The sequence below is a fragment of the Diadema antillarum genome, unplaced genomic scaffold (genome assembly GCF_040938485.1).
Source record: "Diadema antillarum isolate AM-2024a unplaced genomic scaffold, OU_Dant_1.0 seq00001553_RagTag, whole genome shotgun sequence".
Lineage (NCBI taxonomy): Eukaryota > Metazoa > Echinodermata > Echinoidea > Diadematoida > Diadematidae > Diadema > Diadema antillarum.
In genome coordinates this window covers 934121-959507 of record NW_027272282.1, presented here as the reverse complement: position 1 = coordinate 959507, position 25387 = coordinate 934121, and the positions used below count along the sequence as shown (strand labels likewise).

At 38.9% G+C, this 25387-nt stretch overlaps 1 protein-coding gene across 1 annotated transcript in view; it reads left to right on the top strand.

Annotated features, from left to right (window-relative positions):
• Positions 1 to 5273: 5273 nt before the first annotated feature.
• LOC139710691 (uncharacterized) overlaps positions 5274 to 25387 on the top strand; it is a 28373-nt gene continuing 8259 nt past the window's right edge. The window contains exons 1-8 of the mRNA XM_071622611.1: positions 5274 to 5382; positions 15363 to 15489; positions 18942 to 19186; positions 20413 to 20661; positions 21139 to 21256; positions 23063 to 23298; positions 23728 to 23863; positions 25016 to 25239. Coding sequence (XP_071478712.1) covers positions 15387 to 15489; positions 18942 to 19186; positions 20413 to 20661; positions 21139 to 21256; positions 23063 to 23298; positions 23728 to 23863; positions 25016 to 25239 — 1311 coding nt within the window. The 5' untranslated portion in view covers positions 5274 to 5382; positions 15363 to 15386. The remainder of the gene's footprint in view (positions 5383 to 15362; positions 15490 to 18941; positions 19187 to 20412; positions 20662 to 21138; positions 21257 to 23062; positions 23299 to 23727; positions 23864 to 25015; positions 25240 to 25387) is intronic.

Here is a 25387-nt window from a genome sequence, read left to right as displayed (position 1 = left end):
TTTTTTTCCTTTGAACGTCCGCGCGTCTAAAATCTAAAGCTCCCTAATTACATGCTAACTTTTGTTCCCATCATTCCTGTTCTATTCTATATCTCGTCCATTTTTTGTTTGTTTCTTTGATTATTCTTTTTTTTTTCAAACCACTAGTATCTGTATATTCTGCGATAGAGACACGATGGACCAGTGATCCTTCATTGAGTAATCATTGGGGGGCTCATTCTGTTCATTGGATTTTAATCTATTTCATTAAACTTAACGTAGAATGAAATTTCATTTGCCGCTTGATGTGCATATTACTGTCGTGTGTGTGTGTATGTGTGTGTGTGTGTGTGTGTGTGTGTGTGTGTGTGTGAGTGTTTTTGATATGTGTCACGTGGAAGCAGAAGACTTGTGTATAAGCCCCATGTTAAATGTTTGATGTGAACACTCATGCCACGGAGGAAGCGGAGGAGCTGGGGAGGGTGTCGGAGCCTCGGAGAGGTATCCCCTCCCTCACTGACGAAGGAGATTTGCATTCTTAAAAGTGAAATCTAATAATCTGGTTACTCACTTTTTCTTGTAAATGAATATGCAAGAAAAATTAAGATGAAAGGACAAGTCACGGTATGCCTAACTATTATGGAATCTATCAACTCTTCTTTTCGTGTCTGCGTTTTCGCTGTGTAGGCCTATTACGGAGATGGATAGAAAGGGGGGGGGGGAGGTGGGTGGGATGGGGTATATCCCCCTCACAGACGAGGGGGATTTTGCAGTTTTAGAAGTGAAATTCAACGATCTGGTGCACTTTTAGTGGAATATTTGGAAAGTTGTCAATCAAACAAAAAATATATTCGAGGACAAGTAAAATAGCTAATGTGATATATTTATCACCTCTTTTTCTGTGTCTGCGTCTTCATAGTCTACGGAGATAGACCATGTTGGAGGGGTGGGAGGGCCGGGTAGCCTATCTCCCTCCCACACGAGGGGGATTTTGCATTTTCAGAAGTGAAACCATGCATGCACAGCGATTTTGGTGGAATATTCTGAAAACTGTTTTTCTTGGAGTGGTTCAAGAGTTATTTGTTCGATAGAAAACAATTTGTTACCATTAAAAACAATGATTCAGTTATCAGAGAAGTCAAACTAATGATGTGGCGCCCCACAGGGAAGTCTTTTAGGGCCGTTATTGTTCATTATTTATATCAATGATTTTTGTCGTGTATCTGATGATCTCTCTTTTATTCATTTTGCAGATGATTCAAACGTATTTTTTGCCCATAATGATATTGATTTTCTTGTTCACAAAATTAACATTGAATTGAATAAAGTGACAAATTGGGTCAGAGCTAATAAGTTATCACTTAATGCTCAAAAAACGAAATATATGATTTTCAGCAATACTGTTGATAGTTTAAACACAAATATAGTTTTAGATGATTCTCATCTACAAAGAGTATCAAATATTAAATTCTTGGGGGTCATTGTAGATGATAAATTTTCCTGGAAATCACATGTTGATAATATTTGTAATATAATATCGCGTAATACAGGTGTTATTAATAGATTGACATTTCATATTCCTCAAAAAACATTACTTATGTTATATTCGTCGTTAATATTGCCTCATTTGAATTATGGAGTTTTAGTATGGGGCAACACGCATCAGAATTTACTTGAAAGAGTGTCCCTCTTGCAAAGGAAAGCCCTCCGCATTATCTGCCATTCCCCTGCACGTTCTCATACAAACACGTTGTTTACCTCCAATAAGCTCTTAAAAATTAAAAATTTATTTTTGTATAATTTAGGCCAAATTATGTATAAGTATTGTAACAATTTGCTTCCGTCTATTCTTAATTCCATGTTCCTAAAAAACCAATCATTTCATGAATATCCCACTAGGCGTTCCAATGAATTTCATTTACCCCTTTTACGCACGATTCTTGCTAAAATACACTTATTTATATCGGCCCAAATTATTGGAATTCTTTGAATCATGATATAAAAAACGCCCCATCCATACATTCTTTCAAGAGGAGACTGAAGTCCTTTCTATTGCAGTCGTATGACTTTCCAGGACAAAACTAGCCATTTGGCCTTCTTTCTCACATACAGACTTACTTTTTCCTCTTTGAAGAATAAATTGTAATCTTTTGGATGTCTGCTGCTATCTACGCTTTCGCCAAAAGAGTCAAAGACATGAATGTCTGTCTTATTCCTGTTCTCACGTCCCTTCATTTCCTTGCTTTTCTCCTTTCAGACGCTACAATCACTTTTTTTCCCCTCCACAACCATTATCTGTTTCTCTTGATACGCTTCTGTCGAAGATCGCTGTCTCTGTTGTGCATTTTCGTTTGCTATTTGGTCTTCTATTTGCTCATCGTTTCCATTCCGTTTTGTCCCGTACAGCCTTTTCTTCAGTAGTTGTTTTGCTGTCTAGTCTTGTTTCATGTTTGTTCGCGTCTGTTAGTCTTGTCCATCCCGTTTTGTCCCGTACAGCCTTTTCTCCAGCAGTTGTTTTGTTGTCTAGTCTTGTCCTATGTTGTTCACGTCTATAATAGTAAGTGTATTTATATGTGAATCTAGTTCTCAGTGGGCTTCCAGACTTCTTCCTCTTTTTTCCCCTCTCCTTTTGTATTTATGATGCTTCAATTAATCTTTCCATTGATGTTATTATTCCAGAGGGGCCCACATTCTACAAGCTCTGTCTTTTTAGTGGGTCTCTCCATTTTTCGCACTTTAAGCAAAGTTATACATGTACTTTATTTCGATCACTTCTGTTTTTTTTTTTTTACTACATGTACAATGTATAATTACTATAAGGTCCTCCTCAATTGTTTTACATTCTTTTCGATACATAATGTTCTGTTCACTTTATTCTCTGTTGTCAAAAGAAGTGTAACTTATATGTTTTGTCGAAAAATGAAATCAACTTTGAATTGAATTGAACTGTTTTCGTGTCTGCGTTTTCGCTGTGTGTATACAGAGATAGACGTGTGAGAGGAGGTGGGAGTGGGTATTCTATACCCCATCCTAGGAGAGGGACGGGAATTTTGCATTTTTAAAAGTGAAATCCAGCGTTCTATCTGGTGAACACTTTTTGGGGGAACATTTACAAAATTGTCAATCCAAAAGTGAGAAAAAAAATAACATTCGAGGACATTATTAAAATATAGCTAATGTATGACCTCTCTTTCTGGGTCTGTGCTTTCACTGTGTGTATATAGGTCCTATAGCTATGCCCGGCGCCACGTTTTCAAAAGTGGGGTAGGGGGGCACTTCCGGGTTTCATGAGCTAACAAGCAAAAAAACAAAAAAAAAAAACAAACAAGCAAACAAACAAACAAAACAAAACAAAACAAAACATACAAAGCCTTACCGCGCTCACACTTGAAGGTTTCTATCTATTTCTTTCTAAAGTGCCACTTACGCACTTTCGGGGGTAAAAAAGGGTGGGGGGGCGCCCAAAGTGGTGACACCATATAGGGCCCGTCGCATAAAAGTTACCATTATAGTAATTTTGCTATCCAATGGTGACTACCATGGCAACAATACTCAACAGCCAATCAAATTCCATGGAAGTTACCATTGGATGACAAAGTTACCATAATAGTAACTTTTATGCAACGGGCCCCGTGGGCCCTTTATTCCTTAGGTGCAAAAAAAGTGGGGTGGGGTGGGGCCTACCACTTTTCACTCAAAAAGTGAAATCCAAATACAGTGCACCACATCGAAGGCATGAACGGGCACCATGTGAAAGCCTTAACCATGGCTCGACACTAACTTTTTTGTTTGGTGGCCCGATGGGGCCACCAAAATCCTAAATTTCAAATTTTTGGTGGCCCGAGAGAAAAATTTGGTGTCCCAAAAAAAAACCCATTAAAAGTCCTTTTTTTTAATGAGTCAAATATTTAAGATTTATATGAGAGTAAGAATTAGAAGTTGGTCATATCTACTCATAAATAAACTTCAACAAACTTGCAACACTCACTCTCAGGCATTCATTCAGTCCTTTTCATCCATCCTTTGAACAAATTTAACTGCTAATTTCCAGCGCAAAAAGTTACGAATTTATTGACATACTTTTCAAAAGATTTTGGTGGCCCGAGGCGGGCCATCAAATTTGCCCTTTTCTGAAATTTGGTGGCCCGACTTTCATTTTTGGTGGCCCCGGGCCACCGGGCCACCATTAGTGTCGAGCCCTGCCTTAACAATAAAGGAAAGTAAATGTGCTGGGCCCTGTTTTATCAAGCGAGACTTGATTGATCCTGAAATCAATCATATTGCCCACTTAATATCGAGTATAACTTTCGATCAATCATAAATCTCTGTTTTATGAAAAGACCACTAGCTGGTTTCGATGGAGGTATACATAGGTCAGTGGAAGAGAATTGGATTTCAACTCATACTCATACTAATAATTGATCGTCGTGACTCATATTGATCATTAGCAGGGCCGGCGGAGCGTTTTCAAAAGTGTGGGGGCCCACTTCCGGGTTTCATGAGTTAACAAGCAAAAAAAAAAAAAAAAGGTCCTCAGCCTCTCCCCTTCCACTTCCTTCAGCTGACAAGCAAAAAAAAAAAAAAAAAAAAAAAAAAAAAAAAAAAAAAAAGGTCCCCAGCTCAAAAGAAAACAAAAATAAAGATTAAAGGTAAGCCTTCTGTGGAAAAACATAACCTTACCACGCTCACACTTCAAGATCTCTATCTATTTTTATTTAGTGCCACTTACGTACTTCCGGCTTAAAAAAAAGTGTGGGGGCCCAAAATGATGACACCTTATACATTTCTTTGCATGGTGCACAAAAAGTGTGGGGGCCCGAGCCCCCATGGCCCCACGGTTCCGCCGGCCATGACTAGGCTATGTTAGCGGACGTAGTAGATCGTAAAGTATTGAGTTAGGCCTATGGACTTTTGATTGATTGGGGATCATATAGATAATATTTATTTTTTTGTTGTTCCAGCTAATTGTGATTTCATTTAAAAGTTAGTTTTTATACAGTTATAGACTTAGATGGTCTGATTGGGGATCTTTTAATTATAATTTCATTTTTAATTCTTTTTCTTCGTTTTCTTTTGTTTGTCTTTTTTTTAAACAAAACAATGTCATGCCATTTTATTATCCATACCCTTGGAATTGTGATTGTTCTCGTGAAGTTCGATACGTGGAAGATTGCGTAAGAATTTTCAATATTGCTGACTAACAACGAGACTGCATGCAGACGACCGTACTAGACACACTGTTAACCGGCCGCCGGCCACCAAGCACTGGATCAATCGCAAAGACCGCGCGCATGAAGCCAAAGATCGTCGTCGGACTGATGTTTGCAGACAGAATACTACTGATTCTGTGAAAGAGATAATATACTTCATGCTGAAAAGCTGAGCCGTGGTCAAGCAGATTATGTAAGTTTAGAGTTTGATATTTAAATAACGGGAACATGTGTGTTGCATAACATGTAATTGCATGAACTGTGTTTGCCGGCTTTCGTTCGATATATTAGTCCCACATGTTACTTATTTTGTAAGTGATGTAACCGCGGTCGTGACGTACACTCGGTGCACTCTGTAGCCACTCTAGGTGGGATCAGCTGGCCGGCAGTATTTAGTGCAATATAGTCTAGTGTGTGTGGGTGGACACGAGCTCGTCGAAGCCGTATTTCTCAGACACATCAAACAGATCCTACAGCTCATCATTTCCCTCTGGACTCTGTACACATGCCTCTTGAAATGATGAAGAAGCAGCAGCAACATTATCACAACCCGACTGCTTGTCTTTAAAAAGTAAATTAGTGTGGCTGTGGTTTCACTTTCAGCTCACAAATGAGATACTAAAAAAGTGTGAACATGGAGAACATTGCTAATGTTGTAGATGTAGAAGTAGTTTTAAAAGAACAGTATTTTTTACTTCTAATTGTGTAGTTAATGTTATTCTTATATCTTTAATGTTAGTGCAGACCGTATGACCGTAACTTGTTAATTCAATTGTTTGTGTTACACAATAGCATACAAGATGCTAACCGCACCAGCGACCCCAACACATTGTCTGCCGACTAGTCACAGCTAGAGTGCCCCGTGCCGGGGTTAACAAGATACATGTAGGCCCGAGACCTAGTTTAAGACAAAATCAGGAAAGACAATGAGATTTGTTTGCTGTGACTCAGTGTGAGTGTGACTGTGAGTGCTAATTTTGTAATTCCCCTTGCCTTGGTACATTTTGTATTTTAATGGTGATTATTTCCCTCAGTCATATCTAGATCTAATTCAATTTGATCAATGATGGCTGTTTTTTTTTTTCCTGCCATCATTAAACATCTTTAACTAAATGTGATGAAAATATGTGTAATGATTTTGAATCTCACCTGGTGAACTTTATCATTTTCAGGTTGGCATACATTACATTTGTTAATAGTGCCACATTTATATCGTACTTAGATTGTCACAAGATGTAAGCTGTGAGACTTGCCTATCATGCAGATTATGGGAACATAAGGCATTATGCAAGTCACAATTCCTTGCTTTGTGCTTTGTCGAATTATTGAAGTATTGTCTTCTCTCAGGCCTGGCCGTGTAGAATATACGGTAGCTGTGATATCGAAAGAAGAGGAAGGCAGGGCATTACAAAACATTTTTGCCCACATTGTCTGAATGGTCACAAGGTTTGTTAGTTTGCATTTTCCATCTGACGAGATGGCTAGAAGCCACATTCAGCTTATTCAAAGAGCTCAAAGGCTTGACATCATATTACACGTCATAGACAGAGCTGCAGCCCCCTCTCAATTCTGTCAGCACCTGTTGTGTATCTTAGAGTTTTGAAAATTTATCAAAATCTGTGTGCAAGTATAAAACAAAATGGTGGAAATGGTTACTAGATATCTCATGTTTATGGGATTTTCGTTTTATTTTGTCAACATTTTCCCACTAGTTTTCCTTCTCCACTCCCTGTCTGTTCATGTGCAGCATATTGTATTGTGTCTTCATTCTTTGTACTAATTGTGAAATAGTGCAAAGCAGTTTCATTAGTCCTTTTTCCTTGGGGGGGGGGGGGTGGCTTTTAGTGTATTTTCACAGAGCGTCCTCTCTTTGTAGTAATGGGGTTCGCTTTAGTATGCTATTGAGAGTGGTACAAAGTTTAAGTACATAGCCGATACTGCCAGTGAAGTAGGGTCAATGCACTATCACGTACTTGTTTCAACAAAATGTCCACATGAATTATGTGTACAAGTGTGTGTGTGTGTGTGTGTGTGTGTGTGTGTGAGGGAGAGAGAGTACAGTAATACACTGTACATAATGTATATAATATTGCTATAAACAAACTTACAAGTGTATGTGTTTGTGTGTGTTTCATGTGAATGTGTGAGCATGTGTATTTGAGTGTAAGTTTGAAATGAGTGCGTGAGTGCATGCATGTGCACACGTACATGTACAATTTTTGTTTTATGACTGAATTGACAGGATAATGTGCAAAGATGTTTGTTCAGAAAACCTTCACGCAGACAATGTCCACACACAGTGAACTTTGATAAGAAGCACACACAGATTAGCTGACCTGATGATGTCATCAACTCAGCTCTTCCATTGATTTGAGCTAAAAATGCATTAGTGCATTCATGTCTTTGGATGTTATTTCAGTAACTACTGGTACTAACCCTTTTCCTTTGAAAAATTAGAATTAGTAGGTACAATATTTATAAGCCTGTTGTAATAAAAAAAAAGAAGTAAAATCTTCAACTCCTGTAAAAGTGGAAATTTTCGCGGTGTTGAAATTTTCGCGCATTTTGTGCAACCAGAAACTAGCGCGAAAATAAAAGCACGCAAATATTTTTGCATGCCATACGTTCCAGTGGTTGATGTGTTGATTCCGCAAAATTAAAAACACGCGAAAATCTTCTCACCCGGCCAAGCGCGAAAAATTAGTCGCGCGAAAATATCCACTTTTACAGTATCTTGTTTTTGGTGTGCTTTGAATGAAATTACTGTCATTTACTATTTCTTTGAACTCTTACCAGTATTTGTAGCTGAGTTAAATGTGGTGTAGAATTGTATTCAAAACCCTTTATGTGCCAATGGGCATTTAGCCTAACTTGTCTTTTTTTTTTCATCAGCATTTTGTAATGTGCCCAAAATTAACCTAATTTTACAGTTAGCACTTCAACCCACTCTTGAAAGTATAGTAATTCCATGCAGGGCTGCCAATACTGGAAACTAGTTGAGAGTGAGACTCCCATAGGCCAATGCTATAATTTAGGAGTCAAAATGAGTGAGATCAATAGAAATGCATGCAAATGAAATAAAGTTTAAGAGTGAGAAAGGACCAAAATGCGTGAGTCCCACGCTGAATGCTTGAGAGTTGGCAGCCCTGGTAATGTGCCACAGTCAAACAAGAAGGCCATAGTTACACAGTAGGGATTAGGTGGATTATGTAATCTCTATTTATAGACAGTTTGTTTGCAGACATCTGTTTCAATCAGTGAAGAAAGCACTGAGAGTGTGTGACATACCATTTGGCTAACAAAGCACAGTAAGGGTTAGAGATGTTGTAATTTCAAATGTGTGACATCCTGTTATGTTGTTGTTTTTTAACAATGGATGAAATAGATTCTTGTAAAGGAAGGAATTTTGAGTGATTATGTATGTTCAATGAACAATGATGTGTACAGTAGTAGTACTTATCCTGTAGTTATTGCAAGTCCTTCGTGTTCTACTAGCAGTCTTTTTTGAGTAGTCACTGTCTACTGTAAGTTTCATCCTTTCATAATTCAAGTGCTTGAATCTAGCATGCAAGCATTACCATTGATGAATCAACAATAGAGTCTAGCATTCACTTGAAAGCGAAGCATTTAATTTGTATAATGAGGTATAGAGATGCACTTTGTCCATTTCAGTCATTAGCAGTACTTAGTAGTCTAGCTTCCAGACTATTACCCTTGTACCATCTTGTAGCTTCAAATTGAGTGTCCTGTAACCAAAAGGGATACCATATAGTAGGCATTTGAATCTTGATAGGTTGCTGACTTTAATGTCCCCACAAGGGGAGTTCCTTTGTTCTGTCAATTTTGTTTTGCTTCTAAAGAGGAACCCGACACCCACAAAAATAAAGAAAAAAACACACACATTTTATCGCCATTAAAATGTCCACTGCCTCCTTGCTCGCTTCCGGCTCTCTTTCTCATGTCAACATCCATCCTTATTCTGTCTGTTTAATCACTTATTGTACCATGGTCCAGGGATCTCGCCAGCGTATATCACCCTTGTCGGCCCCGACAAGCGTGCGGTTTGAAGAAGCAATTGCCGACAAGGGTAAAACTTGCCGACAAGGGTAACACCACGCGTGAACTTGCCGACAAGGGTAACTTGCTTGACGAGCTAAGTTCGGACCAATTTCTCGCCTTTTTCAGTCTTTATTATCTGGCTAGAAAAGAAGCTAGATGTTGAAAGCAGCAGCAGTTTACATACTTATACAAGTGCAAAAATTTACCCACGCAGTCATCGCACCTATCACAACAACGCGGCTCAACAGAGCGACGTACTAGCTGATACCAGGGAGGTCTCACCTCCCTGCTGATACACACCACATCACACACTTGCTCACTCACATGCGCTCTGATTTGGGATCCACACACACATGCACAAGCACCCAGCCGGCCACTTACAGCCGCCTGTGCGTGTACAACGGTACAGTGTATTGTGAGAGGGAGAGAGAGGACGGAAAGAGAGGGTTGGAGGCCGAAGGAGGCTGAGGAAGGCTGACACGTGCTCGCTTGTTGTCACGCTTGTTGTCGGGTTACGCAAAAACAAACGATATGAAATGCATGCCCCCCCTCCGCCAAAGGTTGTATTTTTTTTTTTTTTGGCTGCTTTGGTTTGTTTGTTAGTTTGTCTGCCTGTCTGTCTCTTTTTTCGCAAAATAAGTCAAAATTTGGGAACAGATTAGGATGAAATTTTCAGGAACAGTTGGTTGGTAAAATGGCGCAATGAACAGATGATTAAATTTTGATAGTGAGCAGGATTTATAATACCACCGAAATTCACCGCCAGGATCCAGGATCTTTAGACTTTGTTTCGTATATTTGAAAGGATTCGTATCAATTCTTTAGGAAGCTGGCCATCGGCAATGACGCAAAATTAGATGCGTTCAAAGCATTGCCGCAGAGAGAAAATTAACTCCATTTTTCGTTCAAAAAAGAAAAGAAAAAAGAACTTGCGATGGAGTAAGCAAATGCAAATTGTTATTTAGGTTTTGGTAGTTTCAGTGGGTTATTTTTTTTTTTTAATCTAAAAAGCCATGCGTTCCATTTTAGCCTTTTCAATTTCTATGGATTTGTAAACGTCATTCGTGAATATTCCATTTTCCTTCTCCGGGCCGAAATTTATAGTAATTCTGTCATGATGGTCTTTCAAGTTCAACGTATACGTAATGCTCCACGTGCTTCTGGCTTGGGTTTGTTAAAAGGTGGGTTAGGGGGCCTTCACGGGCAGAAAATAAATGATGATCATTCATCAATGTTCCCAGTTGGTTTACATGCTATGTACACGCTGTTTACGACCACTGAAGCAAGGTGGCAGTACGCGCGACATTCTTTATCTGACACCTGGCTTTCGTGGAAATTTCATGGAAATTTCCACAAGCCATGATATCAAGTTTCCCCACTGCTTGAGGTCGTGCTTTTTTTTTATTCTTCATTACGAACATCAATTTGTTCAACTTGAAAAGTGTAGATAATTTGCTTTGAGGACGTGTTTCTTTCTTCTTCTTTTTTTTTTTTCATTGCAGCATCGGTAACATTTTGTTTTGTTCATCGTCCCTGCATGGCAGGGGTTCATGGGAGGAGAACGATAGGAATGACTGGGGAGAAAATAAACTGAAAGAAGGAAGCATCTTTTGAGCGAGCTGTCTTTGTTTTTCTCTACACCAGCATCAGTTATCGCCACCAAGATTCATTTTTTTTTTCGTTACTCCGACAGATTAATGATAAAATGATGCTAGATTCTTTATTCTGAAGGTTCGTTAATCCAAAAATGATTAAGAAAAAATGTCCGTTCATTTCACCACGAAATCAGTTTTGTTATTTCGAACGTTCTGCCAGTGAAATTTCGGAATAAAACGACGGCACAAAACAGCGTTTTTTCGTACTCTAAGGGTCTGCTATTCCGACAGAAGTAGTAATGATGAAATAATAAATTGTAGATTCTTTATTCTGAAGGTTCGTTAACCGAAAACTGAATAAAGAAAAATGTCCGTAAATTTCAAAACGAAATCAGTACGTCATTTCAAACGTTTTGCCAGTGAAATTTGGAATAAAACTGCCCAAAAAACAGTTGCACTTTTCTTACTCTTAGGGTTCGTTACTCCGACAGATAAATGAAAAAATAATGCTATATTCCTTATTCTGAAGGTTCGTTAATCCAAACATGATTTTAAAAAATGTCCGTTCATTTCACAACGAAATCAGTTTTGTTATTTCGAACGTTTCCGTCAGTGAAATTTCAGAATAAAACGACGGCCCCAAAACGGTTACAGTTTTCTTTTACTCTGAAGGTTCGTTACTGCGAAAGAATAACGATATAATACTTTAGATTCTTAATTCTGAACGATCGTTAATCGGAAAACGATAAAGAAGAAATGAAAACGGTTACAGTTTTCTTACCCTCAGGGTTCGTTACTCCGAAAGAATAATGGCAAAATAATACTCTACATTCTTAATTCTGAATGACCGTTAATAGAAAAATTATAAAGGAGAAAATATTCGTTTATATCCAAACGAAATCAGTTTTGTTATTTCGAATGTTCTGCCAGTATAATTTCGGAATACAACAACGGCCCCAAAAGGGTGTTTTCTTATTCTGAAGCAATCACGATGATAGATGATAGATTCCTTTCTGAAGGTTCGTTGATCGGAAAATAAAAAATAAAAAATGTTTGTTAATCTTCGAACGAAATCAGTTTTATTTTGAACATTCATCTGTAGTACCGACCTTTGGTGTTGTTATTGTTTTCGATTACAAACCTTCGAAGTACTCATGAATCGTTTCATTTTATGATTAAACAAACCTTCGGAATAATGACCATCATTACATTTTTGTATGATATCTCTTTGATGTCACGGCCAAACTACCGCAGTATACCCAGAAAGGAAAGTGCAACGATGTCCCGAAAGTTCTCGATCGCTTCTCGCGCATCTGCATGCAATAGGCCTACCACGTGGTCGAGCAGACGGCGAGAAAGCAACACGGCGCGCGTAGTTGCGATGCAGAGACGGCTAATTATTGCAACAGTGAAACAGGAAAGGCCTAAAAGAAATCGGAACCTCCACCATCGGCACCTACTTCTCTTTCATTTATTATTTAGGAACTGCCGCTAACAAAATGTATGGAGTTTCTGCATTGTGTCTGTGAGAATATGCCCCTCACAACGTTCATTACATCTCCGTGAAAATGTCGCATTTAGTGGCATTTTAGCGGCGATTCATCTGTGTTGTATTGAGCATTAGCGAAGGCTTCCGCGCTTCGCGCGGGAGGGGGAACCCCCCTCCCTAACCCCGGGACGCTCCGTATACAGTTACACACTGTGGGAGCGTCCTGAGTCAATAGAGTGCTATATCGGTAAGCTTGAAAAACATACACAGTCTGTCACAGATTTTCGCACCTCCGTAAGTTTCGAATATCACGAGGAAAAAACGTACTTTTATAGTATACATAAGATTCTTATCTAATTAATACCCTTCGTTCACCTTGTTCTTGTTCACACTGGTCCAATGATCTTGAAAAAACGTTTTTTTCACGGCCATATACGGGTCCGTAGTCCTAGCTCCCCATCCCATTCACCATTTTCGAAATCAGTATGCAGTACACTGCGCACGTAAATATTCATGTGCTGGCGGAGTCGCAATGCGTTTAGCCTTTTGACAAGGCCTGCGCGCGCGCACCCACCCAGAAAGCAACGCAATATACAGCGAGAGGGTTTGCCAACAGTATGATAAGGCCTTGCCACAAAGCTACACGACTTGACGGCCAGCGCATGCGCACAAATCTCAAATCCATTGACTGTATAAGATGTAGTTCTCCCGAGTTCCTCTCGACCGAGTCGCATTTAACTCATCAAACCGAGCAGAAAGGGACTATTTCCAGAACCAAAAGTTGAACGCAGTCAGTCTTCAACATTATATCTTCACCTGTAAGTCTTCATATTGCAGAATTTTTGCGATTTCATATTGATTTTTAGGCGCTATACTTCGCCTGTCATGATCATGTCTGCTACAATGCGCAGCCCCAACACTGCGTGTTGGGGCTGGTCGCAGTTACCCCCTCCCGTACCCACCCCCAGAACAGCGCGCATAAATGCCGACAAGCGTGAAGAAATTCCTGGCGAGAACCCTGATGGTGCATGGTAAAGGTACCATGTATGGGTCTTGAAGAATTGGTGAAAGCTACGGTACCAGTTTCTTCCCCTCTGTGTGCAGCAAGTGAACACACATAGCACAAGTTGTTGTAACTGTAAAATGTGTGACATTCTTATCATCTTAATATATCTGTATCTTGAAGGATTTTTTGTTGTTGTTGTTGCAATGATTATCATCTTGTCATTGCTCAAATGGTACCTCTGAATTTTAGTGCTTTTTATCTTTTCTTCAAAATCAACTCTAAAGTAGACCTGGTTAAATCAATAAAATCTGCACTAGGTGAAAAATGTATTTTAAAAATGTATCACTTTGAGGGAGAAAGGTGATATTTACTCTTAAATGTGCACTAATAGCAGAATTTGTTTATACAGTCAAGATTCTGCAGATGAAACAAATAATTATGTGTGAACAAAGAGGGGCTCATATGAAAAAAAAAATATCATTCTTCGTAATGGAATTCTGGGAATGAATAGTAAAGAATGTGAAAGAAATAAAATCGGTAGAAATGGGGCGTCTCGATGTAGTGGATTGATTAAAACTAGCAACTAGGGTATGTTTGCCTGGAATTAAGACTGAATTAAGATTGAAGAAGGAATCTGTCCATTAACCCATGAATAGTCAGCTGCAAAGGCTGTAACCCAGGACATCAAGAATCTTGGGTGGTTTATATTCATTTTTTTAAGGCCCCGTCACACTACAGCGAATGTCCAACGAATGTCCAATAAATTTGAAAATTTGAAGATATGTTCACATCTGTTGGTAATACTAGAATAGTTTGTAACATGCTTGGTGTTCTTTGTATTCATCAGCTATTTGTCGGGATTTGCAGAAATACGCTGGAGCTGATTTTTTTATTAAACATGTCCAAAATCTCCAGCGTATCTCTGCGAATCCCTACGAATAGTTAATGAATTCAAAGAACGTAAGACATGCAAACTGTCTTCACATTTTCGAATTCGTTGGGCTTTCGCTTGGCATTCGTTGGGCATTCGCTGTAGTGTGACGGGCCCTTATAGATGTTGTGTGAAAGGTTGTCTGTCAATTGGTCAATTACTGCCACAATTTGGTTGCTGGTTGAGCAGTCACACAAGCTTGGATTCAGCAAATCCAAAGATCAAATGAAAAGTGGAAGTTGTTGAGTGATTGATAGACAGTAGAAATTATGGTGGATGTCTCTGACCCTTAAAACTTTTACGACTAAAAACAATGACTTGACAACATGAAAGAATTCATTGTGGCTTTTTGATGTACTCATACTTCTTCCTCTTTTTTCTCTCCTTTTGTATTTATGATGCTTCAATTAATCTTCCATTGATGTTGTTATTCTAGAGGGGCCCACATTCTACAAGCTCTGTCTTTTTAGTTGGTCTCTCCATTTTTTCACACTTTAAGCAAAGTTATACATGTACTTTATTTCGATCACTTCTGGTTTTTTTAAAATTATAATGTATATTACTATAAGGTCCTCCTCAATTGTTTTACATTCTTTTCGATACATAAGGTTCTGTTTACCTTATTCTCTGTTGTCAAAAGAAGTGTAACTTATGTTTTGTCGAAAAATGAAATAAACTTTGAATTGAAATGAATTGAATAAGAATAGAGTAGTTCAATGATATGACTCATGAAACTTTCCATTGTGTGTTAGAAGATGGAGAGATTTTTATGTGGTATTAGTTTGGATGAAGGAGGATGAATCTGGTACTTTTGTAGTGTTTTTGACTGCACGGAATCACAATATATGATCGCGACGTGAAATTTCTGCAAATGGGAGCCAATGGCCTTTTTCGCAGCATAAAATTTTGCGAGTTGTCTCCAACATTCAATGCATAATACAAAGTATAGTATAGACAAGATCTTTAGCGTGCATTTTAATTTGGCAAATCTTGGCTCTCGCGAAATTTGCGAAATTAAAGTGCACATGAACATTCCTTGTTTTATACAGTCTACAGTATTACATATGTTGTATGTCTTTTGTATCTTTACCAGAGATTATCACGACACGACAGCGGCATGGCGAAGGTCCGCTATTCTATGCCATTCTGGCGCTTCAGCACTCTCATGCGCTTTTTCCTGCTCATCGACGGGACAACATGCCTGGTACTCTGGCTTACAGGTGAGTGAGTGGAAACTCTGTGGCAAAGGAGATGTTGAACCGATAGTGAACTGAATAATGGTGACATTATCATAATCATTCCTAGATAAATGAATGTTCCTCATCGCAACATTAAAGTAACCCCAAGCTAATGTTTAAAGCAAGAACCCAGTCGGTCTTCGGGTGTGGAAAAGAAATGGAGTAGTTTCAAATATTCATAAGGAGTGTACTATCTCATTTCAGCCTTTGCTAAATCAAATGTTCCTGGTGAAATTTATCCTAAGGTAATCTACGGCAATTGAAAACTGAATCCTATAGTGGTCTTGTTGGACCCTATCTGTTCAAATGCGCAGTAGTTCAATTCCTTTCCATCTTCACGTGAGAGCTTTTAAAGGGGAAGGCTAGTAACTGATCAGTGGGAATCAGTGGAAATGCTGGGAGATGATTGCTCCAATTTTTATGGGATTCATTCAAGAGTCCATTATATATCTATTGTTGTGTGAAAATGATTTGCTTCAGAACGGTCTCATATTCAAGTAATGTGCAGTTTAATGCTTCCAGGTTAGCGTCCCTGGTCAGCGACGGAGCATTAATCTGCACATTACTTGAATATGAGACCGTTCTGAAGCAAATCGTTTTCACACAACAATAGATATACAATGAACTCTTGAATGAATCCCATAAGGATTGGAACAATCATCTCCCAGCATTTCCACTGATTCCCACTGATCAGTTACTAGCCTTCCCCTTTAAGTTCAGGAAATGCACTTGATTTTACAGATGGCTAATAAATGTCTTCCGTATATAAAATGGTAAGAAATGTATAATGTCACAGCTCTCATTTCATTGTAAGGTGAGATATATTTGTTATAGTATGACTGGAAGACCTTCTATTTAATTAAAAGAAAATCTGAAAGGAATATCTTTCTTTTCACACTGCAAAACCAAAGTGCAGAATGTTGGAAAAAAATTGACATAAATCTGTGTTGTCTTGATGGCGATTTTGATGTCTAGCAGAAATGTGGTAGAAGAGTAGAAGGCTGACGAAAGAGAGCCGTGAACTTTAAGCTCATTACCCGATGCAATCCACAAAAGGTCTTGCACATCAGTGCTGTTAGTTTGTGCAATGTATGTTTAATCATTTCATAGTCTGTGTGGTGGTGCACGTGTTTGTCATGCACATCAGCTCTAGCTATACCGGCGCAAGTTGTGTTTGCCGAAGAGAGCTTTTTGTGTACCTGCTGTCTGTACAACGTACAGTTTCTGCACAGCAATGGTGTCCCCTTTTGGTGTAGTTTTGCCCATCAAGGCATAATTTGCATTAATCTGTTTTATCAATGTTAATAGTGAGTGTGAGATATATGCAAGCTAATATACAATCTGCCTGTCAAGCTACTGTATACGCTGAATCTTTCGTTAGGTTTTTATTTTAGTGAATTTCACAAGTTGGGTGCTATTTGTGAATTTAAAGGCATGCAAAAATATTAACTCTGCTCCCAACATGAATGTAAAGTGCACTCATACATTTCTCAGTTCAGTAATGTGCTCCACAATCGTGAATTTAACCACTCGCGAAATTGTCGGAAAGTCCTGATTTGCGAAAAATTAGACATGCTAAATGTGTGGCGTATACAGTAAAACACAGGTTTGTAAAAGCTGGTTTACAAGGAAATATACTTTCAGAAAGATCCTCCTGATTGGAAAAACAACAACAACAACAACAACAAAACAAGCAAAATCTATTGACATGAAGTAATGTGACATAAAGTTCGCATGTTTTGCTTTTACTTGTGAAAGTAGAGATCGGTGGATTTAATGTAATATCTGCTGTTTACATCGTGAAATGACCTGGAAGAGTATGTTCAGTCAATGGGTTTGTGAGGGCCATTAAAATCATAATCAGAACCGTAAAGATTTGGAGGGGTTGGGTTCTACGAGCACTCATTGAGTACATAATAACTACATGGTATACTTAAGGCTTCAGTTATATCGAACACAAGATAATATTTCCCTATGGATTATTTATGCCACTTGAATGAGTTCATGTTTACCTGTTGCAATAGAGAGAGAGTAGACTTATCTAATCACATGAATTATCCATTTTGACTAGAGTCCCTTTTCACCTTCTACAAGTACCGAACTTTGATACCGTCCCAAAGTTCCTATATAAAGATTGGATTATGCAGAATAGATTCAAATTGTTCAGCTTGATAGTAGTTATCATGTATATTTACATGTTTAAGTAGGATTATCTGGTGACATATATTATGAACCAGTTCCTTCATACAGTACTAGCTCCAAAAGCAACTCAAAAACTAATCTGAAATATATTAGGACAGCCTGCTCATGGTATCAAGTTCCTATTAATCAGTAGGTGCATTTGCAACACTGGTACTGCAGTATTTCACACAATAATTCCTTCTGTGAATGCAACACCACAAAACACACCATGAAATACATTGCAAAATACTGTGGTATTTCGGGTGGTTACTTAAACTTCGTATGACATACGGTTGTGAGATTTGAGTGGGAACTGAATCATACATGCACCCGATGATATGTTTCATTTCTTGTGTTTATACCCAACACGCTTTCAGGCTTCTCCCTGTAAGAGATACACATGTGTGGTGCTAAAATCGTTGATGAGAATGGTACTAATATAATTACCATCATGGTATTCTGCCCATTAACCAGTACCATTAATGGGAACCCGGTGGCCTGTGTATTAACCCGTTCCTTCCGCAATTCTCTGAGTGCCTTTAATGCCCCCAAACGAGATTCTTTTCGCCCGTGGACAGAGAGGCACACAGGTTGGTAATCCAGCTGTGTGAAGGCAGTCAAGCGGTTCATTGTGTCCCCCTTTCAGCGAACCCGCATTTTCTAACTGATCTCAGCCTTGATCATTATGTACATGTTCGTACGAGTTTACAGCAGAACAAGCAAAAAACTAAATCAGGAAAAGGTACATAATACTGTAAAGCCCCCCTTTTTTAAACAGCAGGAGAACAAATCCTGATAGAATAAACTCTGATCTTTTTATCAAACCCACTTTTCTGAGCATTTTAACACAAAGAAACATGAATTTAGGCCAATGAAGCAGGCACCCTTGTCTTCATTTTGGGAACCTGGTAAACCAGGTTCCCGTATATCAGTTGCCCCCACGGGAACCTGGTAAATCAGGTTCCCGTAAAGAATGGGTTAAGTCTATGGAGATTTCAGAATTCAGTATGGAACGGGTTAAAGTGATGCCAACAAATTACTGTATACATTGTAGTTTATAATACTACAGTAATTCCAATGAGAATGCACTTAGCACTACAGAACAGAATGAAAATGGAGTGTAGTTTTACATTCCTAGTGAATTAAAGTGATGACTGTTGAATGGGATGAATCATGTGTAGAGTGCCAAAATGAATGAAGAATCAAATATGTCTATCATAACTGTTTGACATTCCGACTGGTCAAAATGGCAGGAGGACACACTGCCTACCTCGAGTCCGAGGTGGTGCACTGGACGATCCTGGGGTCAGCCTTCGAGCTGGCCTGTCTGTCCCTGGTCCGGATGTTGCTCCTCTTCTACGCCTTCACCCGGATGGAGGACTATGCCCTGGCCATGCTTGACCAACCCTTCAATGCCTCGCTGACCGCCTGGAAGCGCTGGACGCACATCTTCACCATCGTCTTCAGTCTTCTCGGTTTGGCCTATTCAGCCACCAAGGTCAGTAGCCACAAGTTGTGCCAGTCAAATCTTTTATTTTTCACTCCATTTCACTTCTTTTCCTTGCATTTCTGTTCATTTGTTTTTATGTTGTTTACTTTCATTTTGTTTCAATTTACCTCACTTCATTTCATTTCATATTTCATTTCAGTTTAGTTCACATCACTTCATTTCATTTCATTGTGTTTTCTTTTTTATTTCAATTAATTGCTGTTTCAATTTCATTTTAATTTCAATCCATTTTCACATTGCATTTCATTTAAACACTATGTCAATCAGTTGCAACTATTTCATTCGCTTTCTGTTTTAGTTTGCATTTCATATTATCTATTTAATTTTAATGTCATTTCATTTCATTTTCACATTTGTAGAATAGAGAAAACGCCAGTGTGCTAATACGACACAGCTGAATGTCTTTTGTTTTAATCCATTTTGATATCATTGCATCTCATTTTCTCACTCTATTTCATTTACTTTCTGTTTTAATTTGCTTTTTATGTCATTGAATTTTTATGTCATTTCATTTCATTTCATTGTCACAGTTCTATAATAGAGAAACGCCAATGTGCTGATACCACACAGCTGAACACACAAGTTGAACATAGAAATATGAATCATCAGTTCGATGATGGTGTCCATGCAAAACAGGAAAAAGATATGAGGGATAAACATGGGATGTGTGAGAATATCTTGATGTCTGATATTAAAGCCTGTTTGTCCCATTTTCACAACAATCTCCGCAGATGTTTTTTTCTTTCTTTTTTTTCCTGAATTCCCTGTTTGCTTGGTATGGCATCTTTATTTCCAATTGGTGAGATCAAACACCCCTGATACTGTAAATCATATATATCTGAATATTGTTTTAGAGACTTTAGTTTGTTTCCAAGGAACACACCTGTTTGCCTACGGAGGATTCCAGTGAAAAGGGTTGTTTCATTTTGCTCCAACCAACGATAGCTTTTGTGTAGCGGTAATGAAAATAAACCATGCATGTCATTTTATACCAAAAATGCACTTAGTATGTCATGGTATGAATGCACTGTATCTATCTGAATCTTTAAACAGCCAATCACTATTAAATCATAAATCAAACCAAATGTCAAATCTGCAAATTAGCAACATATATATTTACAAGAACTAGTGTAACAGCTTTGAAGTATTTGACAGGTCAAAGGTCAAAAGTCATCATTAAAAGGGACCATGCCTGATCTTGTTGCCGTTTGCAGGGAGGGCTTGTACTCAATGCCATCCTGAACTTTCCGGACTACACGCCGATGCACATCACCTACAACGTGCTGGTCATCGCGTCCGTCGTCTTCACGCTGGTCGAGCTCATCGCCTCGCTGGCCGCGCCCCACTTCATGCGCCGCCTCCAGCTCATCCGCATCGAGCACCAGATCGACGAGGAGGAGGAAAAGGAGAAGGCGTCCAAGCCGAAGGCCGACCTGGCCCGTGTGCTTGCCCTCGCCAAACCGGTAGGCAGAAAAGAGATTAGGCTTCTGGCCTCACGTTGCAGTGCAGAACAAATTGTGGCAAAGTCTTGATGCGAGTCTAGGCCAATATCTTAATTTTCTCATCCTTGTCCTTGACCTATTCACCAATGTCAATCATTGTCACCAAAAAAAAAAGTTTCAAAAATTAAACATCCAGTTCTCAAGGACACTAACATGAACGCTGCAGCACCCTGATTAACGAATGACATCTTGGGATTATTGCTACAAGTAAAAATTGACAGTGCAATTGTTAAGCTGTTGAACACAAGAACTGTATTCTAAATCTAAAATCTAGTTGGTCTCTTCCCTCATTTCTGTCAATAAAAAACCCAATGGTGCTCACAATGACAGTGTATTCATACATCCAGTAGTTTTGCTTTTGTGATGTTACAGTGATGACACACAGAATATTTGCTCTTTGTGACGACATCTAATACATTGCTCTTTCTCATTGTGTAGGAAACTGGTATTATCACTCTGGGCTTGGTAGCGCTGATTGGATCCAGTGCATCGACCATGGCTGCCCCTCTCTTCTTTGGCAAAGTGGTGGACCAGGCCCTAAATGCATCCAGCATGTGTAAGAATCTCCAAAAAACTGTGTGTGTGTGTGTGCTACTGTGGGTACAATGTGAGGACCGGTGCACGAACATGTACCAACAAACTCGAGACACTTTAAAAAGTGGGGACCGAATTTTCGTTCCCAAAATTGTTTATTTTTATTTTTGATGGCAGAGTGATCAACATGTGTCCCTCTTCACTATAATCAATTTTTTAGTTGGTCCTCGAATTGATGCCTGGATACATATGTGCGTGTGTGTGTGTTTGTGTGTGTTTGTCCAGAACTCTGTATCTTTGTTTATTTCCTTCTTAATCTGATTAGCATTAGCTTCTTTTACTTCATGAAAATAACTTGTTTTTTATGTACAGTTTATATCACACAAAATACATCAGTGTATTGTTTGAGAGTTTGCATTGGTGATGTAAATCAGGAATGGAGAGGTTTGTGGTAACACTATGTATATGTAGTCCTTGAAAGGAATGTTGTTTTGGGAAAGAAGAGGATAGAAAGAGGAGAGGGAAGAAGGGAAGACACATAGGGAGAGTGTAAGGGAGGCAAATAGTGATGGTAACAGGGCAGCGGTGAACTGGAAGTTGAGGGTGCACTGAGGGAGATGGGTGGATAGGAGACAGAGGTTGTAATAAATGAAAGAGTGAGGATTATACGGATGGTACAGTATTGGTGGAGATGAGAATTGGGCTTTTTACTTTTTGCGAGATACTGAGAAAACATTTATGATATAGTGCAGAGCATACCATTCTAAGAGGAATTCAAAGTTTATTTGATGAAAATCGGGTTTGGAATGACTGAACATTGAAAAACAAAGTAAAACAAAGGGATCGTAAGAAAGTGTGTGTCCCACACTTTATTAGAATCGCTCTTTTTTGGATGTCTCAGCCATTTCATAACCAATTTTCGTGAAATAAACATTGAATTCCTCATAGAATTACATGCTCTTTCGTATTTCATAAGAGTTTCTCATCATCTCACCAAAAAAACAAAATGTTAGAAACCTGAAATTAGGTCTCAACCAAAAGTATACGATCCCTTTAAGAAAAGAGTTAGAAATCTATGGATGGAGAAAGATGAACCAGAAAGGAGGGAGGAGAGGGGAAAAGAGGAGGTTGCAAAATCATGGCTATAAGAGAGAGAAGTGATGAAGATGTGAAAATACATCTAATTGGACTATCTGTTTAACGGTTGTTAATTTTTGTTTGTTTGTTTTGGTCAAGTCCATGTGCCTTTTATTGGTGTGGAAGAATGTGAACAATGTATAGAAAATGTAAAGATAATTCTGTCAATATTTGACCCTTGCCGCTTGACTTAACTCCTTCAAAGGGTCTAGGGCAATTACCCCCTGGGCAATTACCCCGGACCCTTCCCCTGACCCTAACCCTAACCCTAATCCTAATCCTGAGCCTAATCCTAACCCTAACCCAAACTCTAACCCTAAATCTAACCCTTATCTTTACTCCAACCTTATCACTAACCTGAATTTAGCCGGGGGGGGGGGGGGGGGGGGGGGTAATTGCCCTGATGCGCCTTTAAAGGCTAGGGGGAATCATGTTACACCTAACATTTTAAGTCAGTCAATAGCTATTAGGTGATGTGGACTGTTCAGTAAAAGACAAGGAATGATAATCACACGTACTGCTGTCGTACAACCGACTGGGCCTTCGGATGTCATACCTAGCTTGCAGGGTGACTCAAGAATGCTTTATTCCTTCAAAACTATCAAGAGATGGATTGAAAAATAGGAGATGAAGTAACAAAGAATGATATACATGGGACCAAAGAAAGTGTTTGCCCCACTTGCTCTGACAGATCAAGTCAATAGGATGGTGGTTATCCTGTTCCTCATCTTTTCCGGGGGCGCTGTTTGTTCCATGATCCGCTCCTGGGCGTTCACCCTCGCTGGGATGCGAGTTGTCTGCCGCCTCCGCACGCGCCTCTTCAGTGCCATCATCCGGCAAGAGGTGGCGTTCTTCGACACGAACCGGACCGGCGAGCTGACCAATCGCCTCTCGTCGGACACACAAGTCGTGCAGAATGCTGTCACGGTAGGTTCACATCACACAGACCCCAGAGGCGTCTGTAGAATGTATCATGCAGTATACTGCCCAGCATCTGTTGTGAATTATCTGTTGAATTTGAAGTGGTACACAAATTCCCATATAGTGTTGGTTATGGTAGATCAGCCATAATACTGGTAGTACATGCAAACTTGCTAGAGATTACATAAAAACTAAAGCCTAGCTCAAATACATGTATGTGGGGCAATGTAATCATTGTGTTGCCACATTGGCTAGATATTTGTGTTGCATAATGCCTTCTTTCAGCCTTCTTTGTTAGATGCTAGGGTTATTTTGCAGTAAGAACCATTTTGATATTGCAACAGAATTAAATGTTGTAAAAAAGAATGAATTATATCTGCCCATCACTGAACAATATATTCAAATCTATCCTCCATTTTTGGACGATATTCACAGGTGAACGTCTCAATGCTGGTGCGATATAGTTTCCAAATCGTTGGCTCCATCGCCATCATGTTCAGTCAGAGTGCAGCTCTTACGGGAGTGCTGCTCTCTGTAGTCCCTATTATTGCAATCGGTGCAGTGCAATATGGTGAGTGCTTCCTCTTACCTTTTAATACAACCTCACAAGTACTTCTTTTATTGTTTTCACCATGCAGAAGCGTTCACTGATGTTTCAGTCATAAAAAAAAAAAACATGTGGAAGGTTCAACATGATATAGGTTTTACTTAGTCTGCCCTTATCTAACGTTTTCATTGAAACAATATTCTTCACGACTTTATTTCATTAAAGGGATATCTGTTGAGGTGGGGATTCAGGCTTTAACTTTTTGAGGGATATTTAGAAACATTGATATGAAATATGAAAAAAAAACCATGCAATTATATTAAAGAGGAATTCAAAGTTCATTTGATGAAATATGGTTTAGAAATGGCTGAGATATCCAAAAACAAAGAGGTCCTAATAAAAGGTGTGTCCCACCTTTTATAGGACCACTTTATATTACTTTGTTTTGGGATATCTCAGCCATTTCAAAACTATATTTCATTGCAGTAATAAACTTTGAATTCTCCTTAGAATTGTATGCTATTTTATGTTTCAAGTTGTTTCTAATTATCTTGCAAAGTGTTAAGACTTGAATCTCCATCTCAATCAGAACTATGCTGTCCCATTAAGACATGTAAGTTAAACAAAAAAAAAATCATCAAGATTTCATTGAAATATCAAGTTTTGCAAATGATGCATTAGAGTTCTTGTCCTGTGGTTATGTCAGTCAGGAGCAATTATTATTATTATTATTTTTTGTTTCATCAGGTTCAGGTTTTTGTCTTATTTTGGGCCAGTCGCAAGAATGTATTAGATTTTGATAAAGTATATGATTAGCTAGTTGTGATACAGTATGTATGCACCAGGATATTCACTTTGACTGGCATGAATATTCAGCATTTATCACCTTTGGAAAAAGAAAAGGACATTTTATGTCATGTATTTTCTGTGAAATTAATGCTTTCCATCATTTTGAATTCGCTCTGTGTGTCCATACATCGTTGACTTTTGATTTCACAAAAAAGTCAGGAAGATAACTACATTATAAAGTGATATGCAACATACATATACACAACATAATGTACAGCAAAATAAATTTGAACTGAACTGGACCGAACATGCCTGAAATGAAAAAAAAAGTAGACATATTCATGCATGAAATGAAAAACTAAACTTTCCAAACTCGTGCATTGACAGGGCGATATGTGCAGGACATTCGAAAGAAGTTCCAGGATGCACTCGGTGATGCAGGGACAGCTGCCGAAGAGGCCATCTCTAGTATCCGCACGGTGCGATCCTTCAGCGGAGAAAGCAAGGCAAACTCCACCTATGGAAAGGAGATTGACAGCAGCTATTACTTCGGCAAGCGCATCGCCATCGCCTCGGGGGTCTTCAACGGAATCGTTGGAATTGTCATGCAGGTGGGTTGCACAAGAGGATGTATCGAAATGAGATGGGAAGGAAAGGGGAGAAAGAGGGAAGGTGAGAATGAGGAATGGAGAGGAGGAAAGGAGAGAGTGAGGTGGGAGAGAACAAGGAAGGAAAGATGAGGAAAGGGAAGAATGAAGA